The sequence below is a fragment of the Pithys albifrons genome, chromosome 5 (assembly GCF_047495875.1).
Source record: "Pithys albifrons albifrons isolate INPA30051 chromosome 5, PitAlb_v1, whole genome shotgun sequence".
In the NCBI taxonomy this organism is placed as follows: Eukaryota; Metazoa; Chordata; class Aves; order Passeriformes; family Thamnophilidae; genus Pithys; species Pithys albifrons.
Genome location: NC_092462.1, coordinates 5,418,601 through 5,444,728, shown reverse-complemented (window position 1 = coordinate 5,444,728; position 26,128 = coordinate 5,418,601). Strand labels below are relative to the sequence as shown.

The window sequence follows — 26,128 nt, the reverse complement described above, 5'->3', positions numbered from 1 at the left end:
AGACCAGAGCTGTAAACCCATTACTCCAAACATTATCTGTCTCTATTCCTTACTGTTTTAAAAAAAAAAAAAGAAAAAAGAAAACATTTTACAGTTCAAAGTCTCTTGAACTTGTATTAGCATTAGTTTTGAAAGTCCTGAGTTTCCACAACATTTTGAAATGGAAGGGTGGTGCAAGTGGGAAAAAAAAAGTGTAGAGAAGATTATTTGCCTGAGGTGTATGGTAAAAAAAAACACAACCAAGTAAGAAAGGTTAAAAAAACCCCAAACCAAAACAATCACACAATTTTTTCTTAGTAGTGATCTTATTTCTGTTTCTCCCCCACTTCCAATTGCTTTACGAATTTGTAATTCACTGCTTCCAAAGGTTCTTCAAACTTGTTCTACTGGTTTTCAGAAGCAGACAGACTTGTTTTTCTAAGCTCTTCAGCACACCAACTGAATTTATTCAATTTTTCATTTTGCTCCTACAAAGAATCCCAGGACGCTCCTTGGAGAGCCCTAAATCACTCTGTTGTATCCTATGGATATATTCAGTGTGTACTCCACAATACTTTAATTACGTGGTATATGAAACTATATAGGGCTGTGCTAAAATGAAGGTGCTATTTAGCAATCATAAAGACCTTGATCCAACAGCTAATGGAAAAGCAACGAAGCCTGCTCTGAGGGCAGCAAATTTTAATGAAAATATTTCCCTCGCTGTCACAAGACAAAATAAAAGGAGAGTTGTCGTGGGTGGAGGGGGCTTCACACCAGCCTCCTAAAGGTGTCCTGGGGCAAGTTCCACGCTGGTTTCATCCATGTTAAAAGTTGTCCAGCAGCAAGTTTCACCTTGTTTCCTTCCCTTTTAAGGTCCACATTTCCAAGGGTTTGTAGGGCCCCACAAACTGTAAAGCTCTGGGCTTTATGGTGCTGTAAGAGAAGGGCGTGGGATGCTCCCATGGAGCCCTTGGAGCTTTCACAGTATTGGAAACATGGTTTTTGGCTCTGTGCACGCCCAGAAGGAAGGGGCTGGTGAGCTGAAGTGGAGGTGAAGGTTCAGAATTGGCACAACTACTTGGGGCGGCTGTGTGCCCTCTGTCCTATTAGGTCTGTGCTAAGTTTAAAAAATAAAAAAAAATAAAAATTGGTTTAATGTGAGGGCCTGTGCCCCGGGGGCTGGGGTAACTGCGGGATCGCCTTCAGCCAGAAGGTTTTACCTTCAACTTTTAGCGCTGTGGAGGTGGCAGGGACGGTACCCGAGCGTCCGGCCCCACAGCCCCGGCCCCGCCCGGCCGAGGGGGCGCTGCCGCCCCCTGCAGGGCCGCGCCGGGAGGGCGCCGGGGGGAGCGGGCGGGCGGCCCGCGGGGGCCGCACAAAGCCCGGGGCGGCGGCCACGGGGAGCCGCCCGTCTCCCTCCGCCTCGCGCGGCTTCGCCACAGATGTCCCCGCCGCCCGAGGGGAAAGGGGCGGGCCGGGGCGGGCCCGGGGCGGGCGGAGCGGGGAGCGAGGGAGGCGCCGGGCAGGGAGAGAGCACCGGGCGGGCTGAGGCAGCTGCGGAGCGGGGTGGCCGCGGCCCTGGCACGGCGGCGCCCGGGGGCGGGAGCCCAGGGGCCGGGAGGAGGAAGAGGAGGGGCGCGGGCAGCGGGGAGCGGAGCCGTCTGGAGGAGCCGCCGTGCCGAGGCGGCGGCGGCGGAGGTGAGCGAGCGGCGGTGGTGGGGAGGCCCCTGCCCGGGCGGGGCTGGCACCGGCCCCGGGGCTTGGGGGGTGCCCGCGGGCACCCGGGTGTGTGCTCGGGGGAGGGCGGCGGGGACAGGGCGTGTGGCGCCGCGCCGGGGGGCGAGCGGCAGGGGAGGGCTGGGGAAGGTTCCCCAGCTGCTCGGGGGTTTTCCCAGGGGGAGGTGGTCGCGCTGCCGAGCGGCTCCTGAGCCGTGTGCGCGGCCGGGAGGGCTCGGGGCGCGGGGCTCCAGCCCAGCCCGGGATGGAGGGGCCGGTGCGGGGCGCGGGGGTGCCGCGGGGCGGGCGGGGCGGTGGCACTGGGTGTCTGTCACGCCGTGACCCCGGGGCTGCCGGCGCTCGGCTGCCGCGAACAAAGAAGTGTGCGGGGAGCAGCGCTGCCCTGCCACACAAACTCCCGAGAAACGCCCGCAGCCGGCAGTGGGGAAATGGAATGAGGAGAGGATTCGGTGATGGAGCCTCATTAGGAAGAACGTTTCTAAGATGAAAGGATATATTCAGTTCTTCTCCGGAGATAATGTGATTTTGAAGCCACTGTCATATCTGTTCATTGTTTGTCTTATTGGGTTTTTTGCATGTGGCTAATCGCAACTCCTAAGAACAAATTTTCTTTAAAACATCTCTTTTTGGTTTAATTTTGCGGCTTCAGTAAAAATAAGGAATAAGAGCCTTTGACTTTACTCTTTGTTGTCTGCGTTTGCAGCTGACTGAATTATGACTTGCACGTAGGGTTAAAAGTGCTGTCTCCTTTATTTCAGAGCTCTAGGGGAAGATGTTGTCTCTTCTGACATCTTGCGATTGAGATACCTGAGAACAGGTTCAGTAACAATCCCAAGTTCCTGCAGAAGACACTTATGAATGTATTGAAATAAGAAGCTGTAAACATTTTTTCCCCTGTTGTCTATACTGCATAAGAAACTATAATCTGAAGCACTTCCCAGACACTCTCCCAGATGTATGAAGCCTGCAAAGCTCACTGTCCAAACTGGCTGTTTTAGTCAGTGGTACTTAGCACATTTGTGGTGTGTATACAGTATTCTGAAGAAAAATCACTTTCTTTATAGAATTCCCAGAAGGAACATTTTATTATGGACAGCTTTTTCTGGATGTATATCCAGGGAGATTAATGCCTAGAGTTGAAAGGCATTTAGTGTACACTGCAAAGTTGGCTTTCTCTCAGTTTTTCCAGATGTATTGTCTCCCCTGTACACTGGGAACACGCACTACCGTGTAAAATACAGATGCAGCCATGGAGCTGTGTGAACTTGTGAGCCATACGAGAAGTGTTGCAGAGCTCTGGTACCAGACAGCGCTTCACGATGTCAGCTGAGCTGTGATTGTGCCGTGCTGTTCATAACAAAGCATACAAATGGAGTGACACCCTTCCTGCAAAGAGGCTGTTAAGTTTTACGAGGAAGGTTAACTGATCTCAGTAACCTCTTGTCAAGTTCTGTGCGAGATGAATGCCTGTCTCCCTGCTCTGAGGTTCTGAAGATGTGCTGCTGCTTATGACACATCCAAGAGAAGAAGCTTTGTAAAATGGCTCAAACAAGCTTGCTCCAGGGAAAGCAGTTCTACTGCAGGGAGTGGGTTTTCCACAAGCTTCAGCACTGCCTTCAGGAGAAAGCTAACTGCGGTGGTAGCGCTGCCAACAAACCATCTCTTGTAGCGAATTCTGGGAATAATACCGGTGTTGTCTCTGGAAAAGGAGCTGCCTGGGGTGTATTGTTGGTAGGAGGACCCGGTAGTGGGAAGACAGCCCTCTGTACTGAGTTACTGTGGCCAAGCTCACCTGCAAACCTCCAAAGAGGCTTACATCGCCAGGCTCTAGCCTTCCACTTCTGCAGGGCCCAAGACTCTGACACACTCTGTGTTGGAGGCTTTATTAGGGGTTTAGTCACACAAATCTGCCGCAGTGGACTGATCCAGGGATATGAGGACAAACTAAGAGATCCTGCTATTCAAAGTCTCTTGCAACCCGGGGAATGTGAGAGGAACCCTGCTGAAGCATTTAAAAGGTAAAAACAAAAAACACAACCCAATCAAAAATAAACCCCAAATAAACCAAACAAAAATCTGCTGTTTAGATCTTCCTTCAAGTGAGTCTAAGATGCAGATAGTTTAAAAGGTGTTTGTTTCTTGTCTTGTTATCTCTGTCAGAGCTTGCAGACCTACCATGGAAAAACCTAACTTTGTAGTTATAGCTGACATAAATAAATATTTACTTTTAAAACAAAATTTATTACTAATAGTGAATTTATTTACATTTGTATATTAATATCTTCAGTTGTAACTGGTTTTTTGGAAAGACTTTAAAGTCATTGACTTCAGAGTGGAAAATATCTAGTCTGTGGCCTTCATGTGCCATAAAGGTGGGCAGTTGTCCTTCACAGACCTGAAACAGACCTTATAGGACCCTTGGAAAAGCTTCCAATAACATGCTCTGTCTAAGAGGAAACTGGGCTAATGGATCTCTGGGTCTGATCCAGCACATCAGTTTTCTGTTTGTCTAAAAATATGTGGTAGGAAAATGTCAATTAACTCCTTATGTTACTTCTCACAATATGCACAGATTGTCAAATCTTTATTGCTACTTATTTTATTAGTACTTCAAAGTGTTGAGTGGATCAGAAACTGAATGAGAAGGCTCACCCTGCCCCTTAGAAGGTTTGTCAGCTATCTAAGCTGAATGGAAAAAAAATATTTTTTTAATTAGTGCTCCCTAACAAACCAAAGTCTATGTCATTGATAATTTTGTTTCTGTAAGCATAAGGATATGTGTATATAACAGTGTGTATGTGCATAGAACAAAGTACAGTCTTGAGCACAGCCTGTTCACGTGTGTCTCTATCAGTCTTTATCCCTTGGGCTCACAATGAAGGAAAATTCATAAAGGATAAGGCTTTCTTCATCAACAAAGCTTCAGCTGGTTGTGTTGTCAGTATAAAACTTTTTTCTGGAATAGTAAACAAATTTTTTAGTGTTGTGTAGTGATGTAACTTTATGTGGAACATGAGACGTTATTGACTGATGTTTGCAGTATAAAATAATTCCTTCTCATTTTTTCTTTTCCTGACCATTAAGACCAGGAAAACAAGAACTAAGGTTGAAATGTAGTGCTTGCTCTTATTGACATGGTGGTGTAGAAGAGCAGAGCCTTCTACTTCTGATGGCTGTTATGTTCTTGCCCACTGAATAAACAGGATGCATGTCTGCATTGTTCTCAGTGTAGTGTCTTAAAACAAATAGTCTAAACCAAGTTCTGGATTTTTTTGTTTGTTGTTAAGTGAATGTGCAACTTCTAACACCTATTAAGGCCCTAATTTCAGAAGCATTAAGCCCTCTTAATTTCTAATGAGTAAAAACTGGGTGCAATTAAGTGTCTATAAATGGAATAGCAGACTGGCCATCTAGCTTTAGGCAGTCTTTTAAAATCATGAAAGTGGATTAATCTGGTGAGTAAGAGCCTGTTTACGTTTAAAAGTCTATTACAAGGAAATCTTACTAATTTAGGCAAGTTCTGGAATCCTTTCTCTGTTTTCTGATTGTCTTGCTCCACAGAAAACAAGCTAGGTAAATGTCTTTAGACAAAAATGTAACCTAGAAATAGAAAATACAGAAGATACTTTTGAGCCAGACTCAGCTTTTTAGGAGGATTTTTATGGATACAAGGTTTAATGATGGTCTGAGTGAGTATTTAGGTCAATATACAATGATTTGGTACTGGAAAAATGACACAATATCCAGTAATACTCTTTTCATACTCACATTTTGCAGCAGTGGTTGTGAACAGTTAACAGTAAAAATACTTACGGTGTAGTACAACAACTTCAGTCAAGGGAGATTTCTTTTTTTTGACCCTTCATGTATTCCCTTGCTGCCCACTTACCCTGATCTCCGGCTCTCAAAAGCAGCTGTGGTAGATGGTCTTCATTCTCATATTTCAGATTTAAGGGAGATGAGGTGTTGGAGACAAGGTGCTGTACTGGGAATATAAGTTTTCAGCACTGTGGCAGGGGACCAGGAGTTGGCTGTTGACAGCAGTACCACCAGCTTGTTCTGCTGTATGATACAATCTCTGTCCACAAACAAGAGGAACTTGGCAGCCCCCTTCCTACAACCAAATACCTCCATCATTTGTTAATTGAGCTTTTGTTAATGTATCGAACATGCAAGAAGTACTGAACAAAAATAAAAGTTAGGATGTTTATGGTTTCTAAGACTTGCTGCTGAGCACTTCAGTCTTCTGATGTGTTCATGTTAAGTGAAAGTTTTAATACGAAATGTGTTCTAGGAAAACCTAACAGCTGATTGCCTTTTGCATTGTATAAAGGCACTGAAACAGCATAAAGCTCTTCTCTCAATGCTCCATCGATTTTTAGCTTATTTTAGTTTATTCAGTAGAAGAGGAGAAAGATTTTTAAGATTTTAAAGACTGTTCACGGCTGCTCCAGGCCCAGCCATGTATTCATGGCCTAAAATGGAAAGACTTCTGTTCATAAATGCTAAACAAGATTACACCACTCTATTTTTATGCTAATTGTCCTGGAAATAGTAAGAAAGAAAAGCTTCCTAATGTCTTCTGACATGCCAGTTTCTAAACAATATAAAGTTTGTTAGTTAAAATTGTGAAATCTTTTCCTGAAGAATGTTTTTAAATAGATTTTAAACTATCCTGATGGTCATAGTGATGCATGTGCAAGTGATGACTTGGAGAGTTAACACGTTTCTCCTATTTAAATGTCTTATCTTAAAAATTTCTTATGCATTTATAAACTTAACGTGCCCCAGAAATTCTTTCAGGGACAGATTTTGCAGATCTGAAGACCTGGAAGGGCTGAACTTTACAAATATATTTAATAAATGTTTGTTGCTGCACTGACAGCTGAGAGAAAGAACAGTTACTTACGGTGCTGCTTCTGAGGCACTTCTTTTCTCAGGCCCCCAGTACTGGAGCAGAAAGAAATCCGAAATGTAAGGGAGGATGCTGAAGCCTCACATTCAAATTGGAGGTGAAAGTGAAGCAGAAGGGAAGCCAAAGATTGTTACAAAAGGTTAAGAAGAAATGATGTGTTAAGCTGAGAGAATTTAATTCAAAAGATCTATCAGCCTCTTCTTTCCTATTCATAGAGAAAAGTTAAAATCCAAGTAACATTTTGCAGTACTGTCTCTAGGGTTGTTTTGGTTTCGCTGCAGCAAGTTTATACTTCCAGTGATTGGTAGGTATACAGGCAGATACAAGTTATGCAAGGCCATGAGGACATAAGGAATTCTGGTATAAACTGTGGATAATACTGCTATTTGTGTAAACTAGGCTGTAGAAAGGCATTTCCCTAATGCTCTGGTTTACGTTTTTCAGACAGAGGAGATGACATTAAACACCTTCAGACAGTAGGGAAAGGCATATAATTCCCATGTGTTGTGCTGTAGTTCTGATTATTGATGGCAGGCTGTGTTAATTCACAGCCCAGAAAGTGGCATATTTTATCTTGCAGAGCTGGTTTGTTTTGCAGCCATTGCTCTTGAGTTTGAAAGATACCTATGACCAGAGCTCCTGGTTCAATTTCAGAGAATTTAGAGATGGAACATGTGGGTTAAATAACATGTTTCTTAACTTGCAGTAAACTCACCTTTAGTGTGTGTTAGTCTAGTACAAACTTCAAGAAGTATTTGAATTTTGTCAGGCTGTATTGCTGAATTTAATAAATTGCCAAAAAATGGTGAATTTCCACATGTCTCAGCAGGTTGGTGAAGAAGGAGCTACTTTGCTCTCAGTCACAGGTCAAGTTTTTTTCATCCTCTGCATGTCTTTTCAGGGACCTTTAAATCTTGTGAGACTTTTCCCATATTTCTCAGATACTGAATTTGGGTCAGTGATTTCCAAGTGGTTTTTACTTGTGAAGTATCCTAACATTTTATTACTAAAGTATTTCTAATAGAATTACTTTAATGAAAGAGGGTCTGATCAAAGTGATTTTTACTGGAGGAAAAAATGAAGCCATGAATTCAGATTGCCACTTATTTACATTGCTAAAATCACATTCCCATGCAAGTAGATGTCCCTGATTAGTAGACCCAAGAAACGAATGTAAAAGAAATAAAACCGTAAAAGAAACAGAAAACCTGTGGAACAAATCTGTGATTGTGTAAGAACTTCACAGAAATTTTCTCAAGCATCTGTTTCATCCTTCCTACCAAGAATGAATCTAGGGAAGCTATGCCCCAGAGCTTTAATGTCCTTTTTTTATTTTGCAGAAAAGACACCAGATTTTGTGTGTGCTGATACAAAATTCATGGTAATGGTTCCCAGACTATAACAGCTTTTATTTCTAATTACCAATCTCTCCTACTTTTATTTGGAAAGGGAAATCCCAGAGAGTTAACCAAGCTGGGCAAGGTGGCAAGAAGCATCCACAGTAAAACTTAAAAATAATGGCAGTAAATGATTTTTTATGTTGCAGTTTCTTCACTCTGTAGTGCTCTGTGAAGCTGATGAGATATCTGATATAGCTCCTATGTCTGCATGGACAACAGTAATCCTTGTAATGGAATGTGACCAATAATGTTGAGTGATACAAAAAGCAAACCACTTTTACAGTTCTCTAGAATATACAAATATCTGTAGACTTGATTGTAAAAAGTGTGAGAGGTCATGTAAGGTTTTCTGCCGACTGCAGGTTTGAAGCAGGGGTTTATTTTGATTAAATTCAAAAGCCCTGTATGAGTCACTCATTTGGACAGCGTTGAAGTGCAACAGCTCTTGTGCCAATAGCTGTTATCTATGTAAAGTTACTTCTGCTTGTTTGGTGTTTTGTCTTTGGCAATATGATTGAAACCTCATGAACAGCAGAATTCAGAGTAAAAGCCTATGAGTGTCAGCCAGCACTAACGAGCATTTCCTCCCCTCTGGCCCTTCACCTGTATTGGCTTTCCATGCTACCGAGTTAATTTTTTTCCTTTTTTCTTACCTATTTCCCCCAAGAGTTGTGTATCACCAGAAAGTTGTAGGTGACAGAGCTTTTTCTCTTCTCCAAATGATGTGGAAAAACAAGTTTTAATTCAAATTTTGGGTTGTTTGTGTGACTGTGGGAAAACACAGATTTGTTCAGCAAATGTTCTGTGACTTGTCCAGGGACTTTCAATCTGCAGTATTGAAATGCCATTTTTCTTTCTGTTTATTAAGCACAGATAAAGGAACAGTTTTAGACATTGAGTTATGTATGATAACAGATGAAGTGTGAAGAAGCTGTTCATTTTTAGAACTCCTTGTACCATCTTTGAAGTCAGTAATATAATTAAATTGATAATTGATTGTGTGGGCTTTATTGAACAATTATCTGGTAAGCTTTTCACTGTTTTGGAGTAGCTTATTCTTAATTGCAAAAATTTAAGTGTGTTTTGGAGTAACTTCGAGATGAATTAGAGTATTCTGACTTTAATGGGGTTTTAATATTTTACCCAGCACACTTTGAGTTTTCTTTGCTAGGGAGTTAACCACAGTACATGTTTCTGCTGCAGTTTGCAGCATCCACGTTCTGAGACCCCTGTGAAAAGATAACAGTGAGAGACAGCATATTTGACACAGTCAGAGATGCCTTAGCTTGAGCTACTGGAAACTAAAGCTGATGGGATTTCAGTCAATTTACTCTCTAAGATGTTAGTAGTTCAGTATTAATCTTTTATAGGTAATAAATGTCTCATTTTTTCTCACCCAGGTCTCAGACTGTCTGGAAGTGATCTGTATCTTCTTTTCAATATCTTTTCTCTTGGCAAGGGCTGCTAAGAGCCTTTCCCTCTGCTTCCCACAGCTCCAGTTCAGTCTTGGTGGCTGTAGCTTTGCAGTGGTTACAGGAAGGGTGTGAATACAGATCTTGTTAGAAGACTCTCTTAACTTTGTAGAGCCCTAAATGGTAGAAACAAAGCCAAGGACTGACTGTATCCTGTTTCTTACTAAGAAAGTTCTGAATGCATGAGTTAATTTACAAGACCCTTTAAATAAGAAAGTTGTTAAACCTCCAGTGTGTTTATTCATTTACCACATGTAAAGTTCAAATGTGCAAGTGACTGATTGGAACTTTGAGAAGGTTAGAAGTGGACCTCAAGAAAATCAAGCCCAGCACCTCCTTCTCTAGGCAGAAGAAACTGACTCTGGTTTTGAGAGATGTTGGCTTCTTCTGCCCTTATACGTCACAATTCTTAGAGAAAAAAAAATCCGTATGACTAACTTGACTAGCTTTTTCCTGCTGTAATCTAAGCTTGTATTCTCCAGAGACATGGAGAATAGATTCTTTCTTTTCTTTTTGGGACAGCCTTTTGCATCTTTGAATATGACTTTATTCTCTCGTTTCATCTTCAAATTAAATAATTTCAACGTGTTACTTCCTCAGAGGTCACACCTAAGAATGTGGCATAAAAATTCCGTTAGCTGAAAAAAAGGGAACTTTTAAAGGGACTTTTTCTTACCAATGTTTTAGATGTGTAAATAGGCAACATGTTACTTCTGTACTTTCCCAGAATTTTGTCCATTGCTACATGTTTCACTTATGCTTGACTGGAATCCTGAAGCTATTTGGATCCTAGCCCAGGGAGCTTGATCTGGTACAAGATTGAATTCTCCTTTTAGTAGAGTCATAACCATTTTCAGGTTACAAAAGATCTCGTTTCAGTTAAAAGCAAGTTACTTCGTTTATTTATGATTTATTTCATACTCAAAAATCATAGAGGCAGGACACCAGCTGAAAGTCATGCCCTAATTCATGGGTGAGATGAGAAACTTTCTGTAAGGGCATGCACAGGGGGTTAAAAAGAATCTGCCAACTCAGCCTGTAATTCCAGCTCAGTGAAAGTGGAATTGCAGAAGGTAAATTTACTCATATGAGGGTATCTTGATTCTCCTGGAGTTTCTTATTCCGAGTATTTACACATAATGTGCAACTGGGGCTTTAGACTTTTAACTGATGCTGGGTTTCATAGAAAAAACTCTGTTCTGGTGTTCTCCAGACTGTTAGAAAGTTGAGCATTGCCTGGAGCTTAAGTACTTTGTGGCATGTTTCTCTTTAGGCTTTTCCCTTAAACCTGTGGAGTTAACGGGTCACATAGCAGCAGTCAGTGTTTCTGCAAGAGCAAGTTGTATGTTCCTCTTTCATTGTATGGAAGCTCAGCATACAGACTGAACATAATACCATTTAAGGTTTTAACCTTTTCAGATTAAATTACCATAAGAAAGTTTCCCCAAGGCATTTTAATAATGACAACTTACATAGACCTTTTTGTCTTCTACTTCTATAGGCATTAACATTTTGCCTTTAATCAACGTGGCTCAGGCTTAAACCTTACAGGTTTTCCTATAAGCTGTTTAGTTAGATGGACCTTCATAGCAATTCTTACTTGTTAATTATTTCCCTTCCCTTCAGTTTTCTGTGCTCATGTTCATAGCTTGTTCAAGGGTTTAAATTTCTTTTCCTTTTTCCCTTTTCAATGAAAAAATGGAAAGGATTTGGCGGATTGTGAAGTAGAAAGGACTTAGTGTATCTTATATACTGGGAGAAGATAGTATTGAAATACTGCCTCCCAAAAGTGTTAGTGAAACAATGACTTGAAGAGGTTTCAGTTTCTTCTGTCTGATGATGTCTGCAATACACTGGGAATGGTGAGAAATCTGTCTTTGTTTAGGAGCAGGAATGCTTTGAATAGTTAATGCAAAGACACTCCATGATTGAAGAATTACTGCTCAGAAAGAAATAATCAGGCAAAAAAGGCAAGAAAATAATTGTAGACACAAGGGTTGAGTTGTGTGACGATGTTCAAAGGTGCTGCAAAGAATGGAAGTGAGTAGGTTCCTGGTATGCTTGATGGCATCAAAGTGTGATGAGATAGCATTAAAGAAGAAACTGAAAACAAGATAATGAAAAGAAGGCAACTGGGGACAGTTACATAACTGGTGAAGTGAAAGGGGTAAACCAATTGCAATCAATGCCCTCTTTATGCTACATGTTTTCAAATACCTTCACGAAAAACGAGGACCAAAAAATCACGTAGATAGAAACCCATCAGACTTTTGGCTCAGTTGTGGATGATGTTTAAACTAAGGAAGAATGGCAATAAAGGAACCAACCTGAATGAATCATAGGCACTATCAATGGTTATCTTTTCCTTGTTGTTTTTTTTTTCTTTGTCATGTACTAAGAAGAGTGGGCAATACTGCTGTTCGTGTGAAGAAGGGGAGATGGGCTTCTGGCTGCACAGATGTAAGATGGTGGGCTAAAGATCCATGGTATCTTACTACCTGAGAGAAAGAAAGGGACATGGCAGCATCATACTCAAGGTCGTTTGCAGCATCATGGTGTTGTCCTTGAAGAAACAGAAAACTGTTCAGAAGTTCTAGGTTAGCTGAAGAAAATACCAGCAGTATAGAGATGACATTAACAGGCAGGAAAGAACGAACCTCATGAGGAAAAACTGTTAAGAACGAGATTACAGCATGATTTCCATTTTAGAGCAGTTAACAAGTCTTGGTTTTATTTTAACTACAGGAGCTCTTCTGCAGTGATAGTGAGCATGATACAACAAGCTGTATTCCTTTTCTACACTTTTCTAAAGCAGTGTTCAGGACATTGGAAAAAAATCTCTGTAGGTAAAGTGCGTCTGATCCGTGATAAGAGAAATTGTGTCCTGTCTGATTTTGAAATACCCCTAAATTAGCAAAGGAGTATCAACTCTGCCCAGTCTAACAGATGGAAACTTGATCAGTGAACAGCACACCAACACACATCATTCTATGTTTCCATACTTTTTTCTTTAGTACTTTCTTCTATTTTAAATTATGATAAAGTTGTCGTCCACAGTAAACATTTTACATATAAATTGGTGATGGGGAGAGAGGAAAATGTAGTTTCTGTCACTTGCTCTATTGCAGTTAAGACTAAAAACAGATCTTACTCAATATGAAGGTGTAGAATCAGCTCCAAAGCTAAATGCTTCACTGCTGTAAGATCCAAGAGTCAGGTTCACATGAGGTGCTAACTCAACAGCATTTTTTGAAAGTAAATTATGGAGAAGATACAGAAAGAATCAGTTGGAGATTGGAGTCAAAACAGAGAAATTGTATCAGCTTGGGGCTGGGGGAGAAAAAAACCCAAACCACAAGATAACTAATATAGCCCCAGAGTGATGCATAAGGAACATATGCTGTGGATTCTACTTTGGGGAGTATGGGAGAATAATTTTGAGTGGGACACAGGAGAGCTGCTCCATCTGTTGCCTCTTCAACTGAGACAGTGCAATTAAAGGTTAGGATAGTCTATTTTACTTGACAAAATAAGATGGAAAAAGATACATGGTAACACAAACATAGTAGGGAAGCTGTCTTAAGTGTTTGACTAGGAAGGTAAAATCTAACAGTTTTTCATCTGATATTTGTGCAGGGGATTTTCTCAGAATGAGGTTGGACAGCCTCATCCTGCAATCAGTTCAACAGTTGGAAGTGTGGGGTGCTTTGTGATGACATGTAAGGAATGAGATAGGTGGGTATAGAGCAACTTGATTAGGGAATGATCAAGATTTCAAAATGTCTGCTGTTTAGCCTGGTTCCTCCAGACAGGGAATGCCAGAACACCCTGTTTGGAAGAAACAGTCATTGCAGCACCTCTTCTTCTTGCTTCCCAATCACTAATGTTGGGTTTTTTTCCCATTTGAAATCAAATGCGCAGGAAAAATTAATTAATTTGGAGATTACCTGACTGAACTGCAATAATAATGGTGACTTTTGTATCGTGTGCATCAATCTATTGTATTCTGTTATATGGTCATGGAATACTAGAGCATAGGGCTGGCTGGACAGTAAACTGGTATACAGCCTGACAAAAGCTACAGTTGAGTGGATTCAGTGCGGTTTTCTGCCTGTCTCATCTGGGATTTTTTTGTTTCTTTCTATGGTTAGCATTTCTCTCATGTCATCAAACACAATCATGTACCTGGAAAGCAGTACCTGTTCCTTGTTGTGTTTATGCACTGCATAAATCAAGACAGAGAAAAGAAGTGGGGTTTTGTCTATCTCCAAAACGCAGAATAATACCTACAAATTCAAATGCCTATAAAGCTACAAGAATTGCAATTCAGTTGTGTACCAATGTATTCAGATAACACTGCTCATAGAAGCAGCTACATTTTTGTTTAACAAAAAAATATTAGTTTTTATATGACTAAGGAACCAAGTGGTTAATAAGGAAAGCTGAAAAGACTATATTTCTTTCACATGTCTATACCTTTCGTTCCATAAATGATTTTAAACTAACTTTGTAATTTTAATACATTACATATATAAACTTTGTAGTTTTCTTATTGTGGTACATACTGCATTTCAACCACAATATGAAATATTATAAAGTAAGTTACTAACTTTACATGGGTGGAAAAGAAGGTGCAGTTTAATCAATTCTCTCATTTCTACTAATAATAGTTTTCAGCGAGTCTGATTTGTAGCTTTCATCTCGTGCATTTGATGTAAAGTGTACTTTCTCTGACCTTTTTTAAAGGAAAGAGGTAGATTTGTGGAAACAAACAGTGAAAACTTAATTCATGCTTAATAGAAAGAAAAGCATTGATTTTTGACCCTATTAAAAGAGCTTTGAAACAACACATGGTGGATGACAAATTCCAGTGGTAAATATAAATAACAGCAGCTTAAGACACACAGCTCAAAAACTGGGGGTGGAGGAAGAGGGGAAGTAGGGTTAGTCATGTAGGTCATGGATGGACAAAGCAGAAGATGAGTAAGGGAGTAATCAAATGCCTTAGGTGTCATTATACTAATGGAAAAAAGGTAAGGAGTGAACAAGCAGAACTGGAAATATTAGTATGAACTCAAGATTAAGTTTAATGCTCTAAAAGATCTGTCAGGATAACTTGTAAAACTGGTATGTTTTTTTTTTATAAAAGGAGCTTGTTTTATACATAGAGTGCTTGCTTGAAATTCTAGAATAAACTAAAGGAATTAAAACCACTGAAAAATCTGTGATTAAATATATATATGTATATATAAAAAGAGATATAGAATATATATACCACACATATACATAGTTTTGCATGTGGCCCTTCTTAAAGGTTTGTTGGTGTTATCTTTCATGGACTGTAATTAAAACTGTCTACCAGCTATCTATCCTACCATCTTGTGTATCTAAAAGTTTGCCTGCTTTGTCCAGGTATAGTAGTTCATAACTAAGAGAGATTCCCACACCTCTAAACCATCTTTCCTAAAATACAAGTGTTTTTCTTCACCAAATCTGCAAGCTCTAGTAAGCTGAGCTGCTTTAAGATACCAAATGAAATTATCCAAGGCATAGAATTTGGATGATAATGTCTACATCGTTGAAAAATTTGAATAACAAAACAAGCAGGAGATAAACATCAGCTGGAAAAGCACGATAGAATCAGGAGTCTGCCAGTGACCATACTACTGATGTCAAAGAGAAGAAAATACCTAGTGGGAAGGAATTTGCTGCAATCAGATTAGAAAGAATAAGCTGAGAGAACGGATTTCTTTTGGAGATAGTGACTGTGAAATGATCTTAAATGCATGTGTTGAGTTAATGGTTGGACTCAAAGGTCTTTTCCAACCTAAATTATTCTATGATTCTTGGTTTAGAAGGGAAGGAGAAGGAAGGGCAAACTAAAAGCAGTGGGCTTGGAGATACTGGTGACCGTAGACAATTTGTGGGTAGGATCTCATGAACACAATTATAATGAAAGGAATTAACTGGAATGAACACTGAGGTCTCAAAGCAGTGTATTAAATGTCCAGTTTAGTGAAACTGAGCTCCTTGTTGTTCATGTGTTGAACACCAGCAGGAAGATGGCAGAAAGAAAGTAGAGCAACTACTAAATGTGAAAGTGAAAATGAGGGCAAGACTGAAAGTTCAAGGTTCCTTGATCATGTTTCTTGTGAGATGCATTTTGTTTGGCGATAAGAAACAGCTCCACACATATATTAGCAGAAAGAAGACAATATCCACCAAGTGTTGATCTGCTGTTCACTGGAGAGGAAAAACTGGTAGCAGTGGGAAAGTGAAATTGTTCAGTGCTTGTGTATATTGCCGTTTCCTAAAAAAGAGTCTTTTGCAGTCAGCTAACATAATTAAACTAGCAAGAAAGAGGTGAGAATAAAGAAGAATATAGCCCAGGCAAAAAAACCCAAACAAACAAGCAAACAGAAACCCAACATGGAATAGGTGAGATGTTTTCAAACTGTTACTGATTGTCTTCAAAGGACAGGTTATCTTTTTCAGGATGGCTGAAAATTCAGACTTGAAAGAAAAAGTTGTATCTTTAGTGCCTTGCTTTAAAAAGGGACAAAAAAGGCATGGGAAATTAGAAGAGTATCAATTGAAATGAAAAGTGCCAGAACAAATAATCAAACAGACTATTTGCAAGCAGCTGGAAGATAACAAAGAGTTGAAAAACGACCAGGACAGTATGACATAGTTTGCTTTTGGTAAATTCAATCTAACTTCTGTTTGTAGGAGTCACAGTACTTGTGGATAAGGGATAACCATAAATGTCATCTTGACTCCAGGAAGGCTTTTCTGGCATGAGACTTGTACAAACAGGCTGTGTGCAAGGTAGAACTATATTTGGCTATGTGCAATAAGAGATGAGTAACTGTGCTTACAGTAATCAGCGGTAGTTCACTTTCAGACTGACACAGCACAGTTGGTTTCACAGAGATCTGCCTTTTCTCAGCCTGTTCCTTCATGCCATCGGCTGATTGAGTGGAGGGAAATGATTATAAATTTTGGATACTACTGGCTTCCTTGTATTTGTGTGCTACCTATGGGACAGAAGTTACAGGGCAAGTACCTAGTTTGAATTGCAGGAAAATGGGTACAAGTTAGGCAAATGAAGAGGAGAAAACTTCCCAGTTACAGGAATACTGAAGCACTGGAATGAATTGCTTAGGGAGACAGTATTGATTGGTGGAAATCTTCAGGAATGCCTGGACTTTTATCTCTCAGGAATAACAGATGTAGAGCTGATCTGGCTGTAGACAAGGAAGTGGACTAGGTGACCTCTCCATCACTATAAGACAGACTGAGAGTTTATGTAGAATACGCTGCGCTTTTTTTCTATTACATGTTCAGGAAAAATATTTGCATTGTCTTCTGTACTCTCCTGCTCTTTGCCTTCGGGGATACAGATTTTGTATGTCAGACTCCAAGTAGTTTAGAACATATTGTATATGTTAGCACAGATGGCAAGTATATTCCATTTAAAATGTAGTCAGTCAACCTGCTCGTGGTAGCAGTTGTAAATGGTTTTCAGCCACAGTTGTCTGTCCTTTATAGTGGCCAAGTTGTTTGCAAACTGTTCTGGGCAGTCCAACTATTACACCAAAATATTTGCTCTTAGGGCTTCTGTTTTCTGTGGTTTTGAGTTAATCCACTGGTAGATCCACAGGCACTGCTTTATAGACAAAAATCACCTATATATTTGTATGAGGCAGTAGGAGGTCTCTAATCAATACACAGGGCGCAGCATGGCCTGTTTCTGTGTGACCAGTGGTGTTGGTCCAACGATAAATTCTGCTTTTGTCTGGCCTGATGCCCTGAAGGTGGCTTTTGTGCTCTCCTGGTGGGGCTGCAAGTCTGCCTTACAATTGCAGATAAAATCCAGGTTGCTACAAGACATTGCAAAATCAGGTATTGAGTTGCACAAGACTTGCCTGCTGTTTCCAATTCACCACTTCTGAAAAGGCCAGACCCTTGATTTACATCTGTGTACTTCACCTCGAGCTTTCCCAATAGGTGATTCTCAGGGTAGGCATTTCTTTTTCTTTTCTGCTTTCTGCCTTTTCCTTCCTAAGATTAACCGTGGTTGGGTAGAATTGTTACAGGCAGTTTGTTGTCCTGTGCAGCCTGCAAATAAATAATTTACTAAAACCAGTAATCTATATTATACTCAAGTCCAGGAGTGTGTCTTTATTCCAGTATTGCACTTTGCCAGGAAGTCATAATTAATTGCAGTACACTTTATCATGTTGAAAAATTACAGAACAGGTACCTCAATAACCTGATCAGATATGTCGTGCCCACACATCAAACTGGGTCACTTCACTTTTGCCTTATGTTCTATTTTGCAGCTTTTATAAGTGTAAAATTGTTCTGTGCTTCACCGGCCTTGTATTTCTCAAATATTCCCAGTTAGTCAAGGGTCCTGTGTGTGTGTTTTTCAGGATATTATTACCAGTATGAGCAGCTGAGCGATTAGTAGGAAGCAAAGGCCTGTACTGCACATGTCTATAGTGCCAAGAGTTGGGGAAGTACTGTACAGAAAACAGCTATTGGATTTGATTATTAGTTTCCCTCTTAATCATTAGCCAGAATGCATTATAAGGCAGATAAACAAACTGTTTACTCTTAAGTCCTCCCTAAAACGTAAATGCCTTGTCATAGGACAAAATAACTCTCACTCCTCTATGAACAGTGCTGCAAGCAATTTGTGAAGATGCTCTGGTTTGCCTTTCTGTGTGAATAGTTTCTGAAAGTCTACTTGGAAAGAGGGTGATATTTCATCAGCTGAACAGCAGGAATTGTCAATTTTATTAGAAGTTAAATTCACCTTTTCATCTTTTTTTGCGACCTCTGCCCCATATGCAGTTTGGAAAACAAAAGAGAAAAATGCAGCTCTTGGTGTCAGTCTGTCTTTGCTGAAGCTTCTACAGTCTTTAACAGCTTTATCTTCACTGGCTCCATGCTTTTAAATGGAAATTGGGAACTGAGGGTGGTGGGGACAGACAGCTTTAATGGATTATGCTCCCTGCTAACCAAACCCTGGATTACTACAATATACAAATGAACATGTGTCTAGAAATTCATGAGAAGCAACGTGGAGTATTTGCTGTCAGTTGTGAGAATTTTTCAAGTACAGATGATTAAAAAACTCTGCAGTTTTGCAGGTTTTGTTTCCTGTTCTTAGGAGTTTTCAAGCTTTTATGTTTATTCCATGAGCAGTGGAAGCAGTGAAAACCCTCTTGTGTATAGATTTGTGCCCTTGGGCATCTCTGTCCTCAGGTATCCTGCAATGGCCTGAGCTCCTCTGTAGTGCCTGTGTAACAATTCGTCCCCTTTCCCTGTCATGCAGCACCTCCAGCTCTTATCTGCCCTATGGAGCCTTCTCCTTCCCTGCCTGCCCCAGCAGTGGGCTGGGGAAGATGGAGCTTTTGCTTCACCTGATTTAGAGCTGGAAGAAGCAGCATCAGGTTTCCACTTAGTGATTAGGATTTTTCTTAGGTCTCAGAGTGTGATTTTTAGGCAAAAATCCCGCTGCTTCTTATGTTGCCAGCAAAAATTACTCTAGCACATGTTAAATATTGTTGGTTTATTTACAGACTCACCATGTACTTAATTTTCTGTATTTTCCAATACAACATTAATGGAAATAACTGTCTTAAACATTATAGTGTAAAGGGCTGTGATGTATCATGTTGTAAAGCACTGATAATAAGGAAGATGCTTGTTTGCTTTTCTGAAGATTGAGACAAGTGTCTGAAGAACTATTTTTTATACACTAAAGGTTATTAAAACTCTTTGTTTATAAATACATATACACACAAAGATACCCATCCAGTATACATAGGCATATTTCTGCATTACTTTACTCTTCATTAATTCTTTAAATCAAATGTGCAAGTGAAGTTTCCTTGTAAATTCTGTGAGGCATCCACGTCTCATATGGAGGGCAGCACTTTGTTGTCTGTGTCACTTCAGGTGAATGCTTTATGAGGTTTTATTGGCAATTTTTTGTGAATATAATAACAATGCAGATAAAACCCACTGTAACTTTGTTTGCTCATAGCAACGGATCAGCTGCATCATGTTAGTAATGAGCAAAACTGGGTATTGCAAATAATTTTTTTTTCAGCATATGCTTACAATCCTAAAGGAATTGCTTCAGTTTCAAGGAATTGCAATCCTCATGGAGCTCTGCAGCTATTTTCTGTTACTCCATGTGATCACCTGCTACTGTTTCTTGTGACTCAGAAAAGTGGTGTTAATATTAACTTAATTGTAAATATTACATGTGAACTGTCTCACCTGAATATTGCTTTCCTTTTTGAAATGCAGATAGTCTTTGGGTAAGATTATGTCCTGGGGACATCTTGGCAGGGAGATGCTGGTGAACTCAAACTGGAGAATGCCAATTCCTAACATTTCAGAACTCCCCAAAACAGAAAGAAGTGGATAAAGCTGAAGTCAAGCTTACAGGCAACCTTAGCTGACAACAGTAAAACCACTTTTGAGCATTTAGCACCATTCTTAAAAATCAGTTTGAGATGTTTAACGTTGTTTCCTGTGGTCATGTCCTGTAGTGGTGTCTTTTTAACATGCAGCACTGCCAATGAGAAATGCAGAATCAGTGTCACATTCCACCTTTGGGAGAGTGCAGGGGGCTTGCCCACTTCAAGAATTAATCCTGAAGCTGACTCCCTAGCTGTAGTTTACAGAGATTATTTCCTCTGAAGGAAAATGTTTGCAGCATCTCATAGTTTAAAATGAGGAGGAAAAGTTAACTCCTTACTATTTACAGAAGGAAGGGGGGGAACAGGCTAATTGAATATGCGGGGATTAGGTATGTGGCAAATGGCTGGTGGATTTCCTCAAGGAATATGGTGTAGAAACATTTGCAAAAAAGCAGGAGACTATGTGTGGAATAAAGATGTTGTCTGCTTTTTACAAACTGTCTTTGGAAAGAGCAGAGTTTGTAAATCCCCAATGCAGACCTCTGGAGTGGTGGTTCTTGGCATTGGCAGCTCTAAGTGAAATACAAGTGCTGAACTATAGCCTAGTGTCGAGAAGGTGATTCAAAAGGCAGTTTGTTAAAGCATTGTTACACTGATTAGGAAAAGAAACAGAGCTCAGTAGCAGTAGTAAAGCAGACTTCCAAATAAGTAATTTCCATCATGAAATTTGAAGTATTTCATGTTTAGCTAAAAGTAGCAGCACTTGGAGCATGACAAACCAGGAGGGTGATTGTGTTTTTATTTTATTTTTTTTCCCTTGCTGCTTCTTGCCTGCTTAGGAGATGAGTTCTGTACACTTGTTCTGTGTGTTTGTCAGCAGTAAGTGCCAAAAGCTGGGTAGAGAAAAGGGAGCCCTTTTAGGGAGAAGTTACATTCACTCTCTAACAGCCATCAGACAGTTTAAGTGAGGACATAACCAAATTTCCTATACACCAGAGACAGTCAAATATGAGGAACACATTCATGAGAAACCAGGATTTATAATTTCTTTTGCTCTTAGAGCCACTCATTAATTACTATTTGGCATGTATGTGTTTGGTTTGGTTTTGTTTGTTTTTGGGGTTTTTTTAAGCAAGTTCTGTGTGTTCCACTGTGACTCCTTTCAACCTTTGGACAATGCTGCTGTCTTTCGACTTTGTTCTGTTGTGTCTTCGTGTTTTTGTGGATCCAATCTAAAAATCTCAAGGACAATCATAAGCAGAACTTCAGCATAGCCTGTGCATATTCCTTCCATATGTGGCAAATCATGTTTGCATGGGTTCAGTCAAATCAGTAGCACTCCTGAAGAATTCTGTGGGATGGCTCATTGTTCTGAGGAATTCTTATTTGCTGCTGAGAATGTAAAACATCTTTGCTCTGCATAAGTAAGTCATTATATTGCCTTTAAAATGAATTCCATCATTTAAAATACCTAATAGTGCTGTTTTCCCTGGAGATTTTGTATTTTTACTGACTAGTTATTTTTGTTGTTTTTGGCGATAACCAGTTTTATATCTGTATTGAATATAAGTTATAAAGATAAAGCTGTTACCCTTTCAGAAGGTAAAGAAAATCAACTTCTAATCCTTTGAGAGGCACTCTGCACATTAAGCAATCTGTTACAGCAATCTGTAGATGAATCACCCTTGAGGGAAGTACTTTAAGACATTGTTAATTCTGTGTTGATTTATATTATTTTCCTATGTAAGCAAGAAATAGTCGGGGAGTGAAATGAAGTCAGGTTACAGGGGTAAACAAAGAATCATAGAATTGTTTAGGTTGGAAAAGACCTTTGATATCATCAATTCCAATTGTTAACTCAGCTCTGCCAAGTCCACCACTAAACCAAGTTTTGGGAGAAGAGACTGACATACGGAGGGTGCCCAGGGTGCCCTTGTCCAGGTCATCAGTGAAGGTACTAAACAGGACTGGCCCCAGTGCTGAGCTGGGGGAACACCACTTGTGCCTGGCCATGGGCTGGACTTATTTCCATTCACCACATTCCTTTGGACTTGACCATCCAGGCACTTGCCCCAGGAGAATGACGAGGGAAACGGCAGAGACTTTACTAAAGTCTGGGTAAACAACATCCACAGCCTTCCCTCATCCTCCAAGCGGGTCACCCTGCCATAGGAGGAGATCAGGCTGGTCAAGCTGGACCTGCCTTTCATAACCTTGGGCTGTCAGGCCTGATCTCCTGACTGTCACATAATGTGACTTCTGGCAAATTAGCAGAGCACTTCCTGAAAAGTTTCACTGATGTCACTTGGCATCCACTCTGAACTTGTGATATAAAGTGTTTAGGAACAATAGAAGTTTATCAAATAGTTTCAAAGGCCACTTAAAGAGAAAGCTCAATCAATGTCTTGTCAATGTCAGACTTTTATTAATACTGCTATAAGCTGGGAGAAGTCTTTGTGCCTCATTTCTTACATACGTGTAAATATATATGCATATATTTTTCCTACTGGAATTTAAATTATATTAGGATTCAGAAATACAAATATTGTGAAGTGGAAAAAAGCAGAGCACAGGGAGACAAGGGCCTGTGGAACAGCATTTTATGGAGCACCATCAATATCCTAAGACTTCTGCCTGGAAGGGAATGGCTCAGAGAGGCTGTGGTACAAATGACATGGAAAGGGCGAATATGACATTACTGCTCACTGTCCCTTTTTGTACAGAAGCTGAAGGATATCAAGTGAAACAAGGACATTTGAGGGTTTAAACTACAAAAGGGAAGGTTATTTCATGCACTGTGTAGCTAAGCTGCAGGATGTTGTGGATGCTGGAGTCTTAAATCAGTTCATAGAAGATTTGGACAAACCTGTGGAAGTGTAATCAGTTAGAGGGTGTTAAATGGAAAAAGCTGAATCAGACTCAGAAAGTCCCTGGAAGCACTGGTTGCTGAGAGTGATGGGAAAATGTGGTCTAGTGCTTGCCCAGTGCTTACATTATTCCTTAAACAGGGCTGAAAGCAGATTTCTAGAGGCAGGATGAACCTTTTGACTTGACCCAAGACAGCCCACTACTATGGGCTGCAGGAATTAAATAGTGATTTGGGACTCTCCCAGTTACCTTTTCTTGGTGGTATTCCCAACAGGTAAATACTGACATAAGAATAATTTCAGATGCTCCTAAGATACTTTATAGGCATTTCATGAGGGTCACACAGATTATAAGGGAGATTTTAATTTAAGATACCATTTCTTCTTATAGTAACATTTCATTCTGGCAAAGTAGTTTCATATAGAGAACTATGTGAGAAGAAAATTAGTTTTGATAAAAAAAGAAATGTTGCGAGGAAAATGCCTTGACACAAATAGCTGAGGGGGCAAGGCAGAATTGTGGTGGGAGAAGGGCTGGAAAATGTGGTCAGTTCCAACTGCCTCCTTTCGTTGTGGGATTGGCATCACTTAGGAAGGTAATTTTAACCTTATGGATGCTTTAATTTCCTGTTCTGTAAATTGGTAGCTGCTTAACTTCCCAGCTTAGTTAACAGTGATTTTAGTTGAACTTCAGGTGTCTTCTGAAAGGGTATCTACCTGGGGAAGTACCAAAGAATTCTCAGTAGTCTTGTGCTTCTGAAAAAAAAAAAACTAAGGTGAGGAGCAGAGATGTGTTAGGATTTGAAAATCCATCTAATCATGAATGCTTTGAGAACACAGGTATTTTATAGTTCCTTTTCATACCTTGGAGGAAATTTCTCTTTCATTTGCTCTGCTAGATTGTGCTGTTACTGTCAGACATACATGAAAGGTGCACTCCTGTTTCCATTTTGCATTTTTCCCAGTCAGAAAACCAGAAAATAACAAACCTTCCCCTAACAGGGCTTAGGAATAATTTCTGAAGTGGGCTTTGTTCTTCCATTAACAGGCAAGATTTGCCTGTATCCCCATTTGAGTACTTGGTAGGTGACAACGTGTTGACCAAAGTCTTCTGAAGATAAATTTGTTCAGTAAAACAAATGAAAAAAGATTCTTATGGTGTTGAGTAAAACAAAAAATGCTTCTGATGTGGATGCCTTCTGGACATGTGGACATAGCAAATCTACACAAGTGTTAGATACGCATTTTTCTCACCTTGTTTAATTTTCCAAATCGTTGTACCAGAACATCAAAGTTTACTTGCCAAATGTATTTCAAGTGACCTTAATGAAACTTACGGGCCTAAGTCACTATGAAGTTTCACAAAGAACAGTAGTGTAGCATGGAAATAACTGAATAGATGCATGATGGTTAGGTACTAGCTATTTAAAGGTACTTGTAAATGTGGAGTTACAGATATTTGTAAGAAACACCCTTAAGGAGGGCAACAGTAGATGCAAATTTGAAATTTTTAGCCACGCAACCAGATGTGTTGTTTGAGCTCCTACTATCTTGAGGATGCAGATAATTCTTTTTCAGTAATAGGAGCTGGGCAACTTCAATATAAATAAAAGGTAATACATCAAAGTCACTACCAAATGTCTGTCTGCTGCTAATTTGCATTTTATTTGTGATGGTAAGGCAGAAGTTCTGTTCATTGTAAACCTGTTATTTGTTCAGACTTGAACTCTGAGCTTTGGTATTTCATTTGTCTTTTAGACTTTTGTTTCATGATCAACTGTTGTTCAATATTAGTTTGTGATAAGCAAGAAGAACAGCTTTGACAGAGACAACAATAGTGAAGGTCTTAAACTTTTAGGCCAAATAGCTTCTTTCTGAGTGAAGCAACATTTTTCCAAGTTGTCTGATTAGCTTTGAACACCATTACATAGTTTTAAACTATTGTTGTAAATTCTAAGTTAGTGAAAAAGTAATGTTGCCCAAACAGGAATTAAATCACTACCTGCTCAAATTGTCTCTGTTAATTTGGTCTGCTTCAGTATTTTCTTTAGTAACTATTTAAAAAATAATTTTGCGTTTTAAGTTGATCATAGCTTCGACTTGAATTACTGTTATTGTTAAATGTATTTAAAATACTGATTTTGTTTCCTCTTCCTCAACAGGTGCATTCTGCTCCCTCTCCTGGGAATGAAGCCTCCTCAGCAGAGCCTCTTCATTCTTGTGGATTCGGTTGACGAGGGCTGTAACGTTTCTGAGGGTGAACAGACTTCCACAAGTTTGTCTGGAACAATTGCAGAGATTTTAGCAAGCCACTTTGAGTTCTTCCCTCCCTGGCTGCTCCTGCTCTGCTCTGCCCGCAAGCAGAGTAAAGCTATTACAAAAATGTTTACAGGTGAGTACAGAGTGTAGGAAGTGCTTGGTATCCTTACCTGGGACCTTGTATTTACCAGACCCTGGGTGATGGTTGAAAGCACTGCTGCATGCTTGGTTCTAAAAAAATGGCAAAAATCAGCCAAATATTTTGGAGTTCTGTCTTTGCAATGCACCTGCAGAGAATAGGGCTGCTTTGAGTTTTCCTCTTGCTTTGCTCATTTTATAAGGCTTTGAAACAATGACGGTGATGTGTAAGTACAGAAGTATGTCGGCTGGATACACCCATTCCTTACAACCTCAAAAGGTTTTTCTTTCATCTCCCATTAAAATCTCTCCCTGTGTTTGCAGAAAGTGGGTAATAATCTCTGAAGGTGGAGTTGGAGCAAGGAACAATGTAGATGTGGATTCTTGGAGCATGCTTTTGGCTAAGGTTGCACAGTAAAAAAATTCTTTACAGCTCCTTCATCCAGACTTCACTGTGTCATGAGAACATTTCTTCACTGTAATGACATTGTTACTGGAAATTCTCTGAAATCTTAAATAAAAGGCAATATCTAGACTGGATTCCAGGCCTATGTATGAAGTCTGTGTGTATTAAGAATACAATTAGGACAAAAATGTGATTTACAGAACTTAGACCCATAGGCTTGCTCATTTCCACAGTGGCAAAAGGTCAATGGGATAATTGTGTTTTGGAATGAAGTAATGTATTAATCAGTAGCAGACATGAAGACTGGTATTTGGGAGTATGTGAGAACTGAAAGAAACTTTGAGGTAGCTTCACAGGGCTTCATTGGACATTCATACAAGGATAATTTTGTCAGAGTTTGGCTGATTAGATATGTTGCCATTGCCAGAAAAACAGACAAACCTTTCTTCACAGCAGTTGTATTTCCTTTTCACTGAATCGCATAATGTTTCAGACTAGTCCTGAAAA

At 40.0% G+C, this 26,128-nt stretch overlaps 1 protein-coding gene across 2 annotated transcripts in view; it reads left to right on the top strand.

The window, feature by feature from the left end:
• The first annotated feature begins 1,517 nt into the window (after window positions 1–1,517).
• The window catches only part of ANKRD50 (ankyrin repeat domain containing 50), a 40,863-nt gene continuing 16,252 nt past the window's right edge, over window positions 1,518–26,128 (top strand). Inside the window, exons 1-3 of one of the 2 annotated variants that reach the window (XM_071555557.1) lie at window positions 1,518–1,680; window positions 2,478–3,737; window positions 24,981–25,210. In XM_071555557.1, the coding sequence (XP_071411658.1) occupies window positions 3,259–3,737; window positions 24,981–25,210 (709 nt within the window). In that variant the 5' untranslated portion in view covers window positions 1,518–1,680; window positions 2,478–3,258. The remainder of the gene's footprint in view (window positions 1,681–2,477; window positions 3,738–24,980; window positions 25,211–26,128) is intronic. The other variant, XM_071555558.1, reaches the window with a different exon arrangement.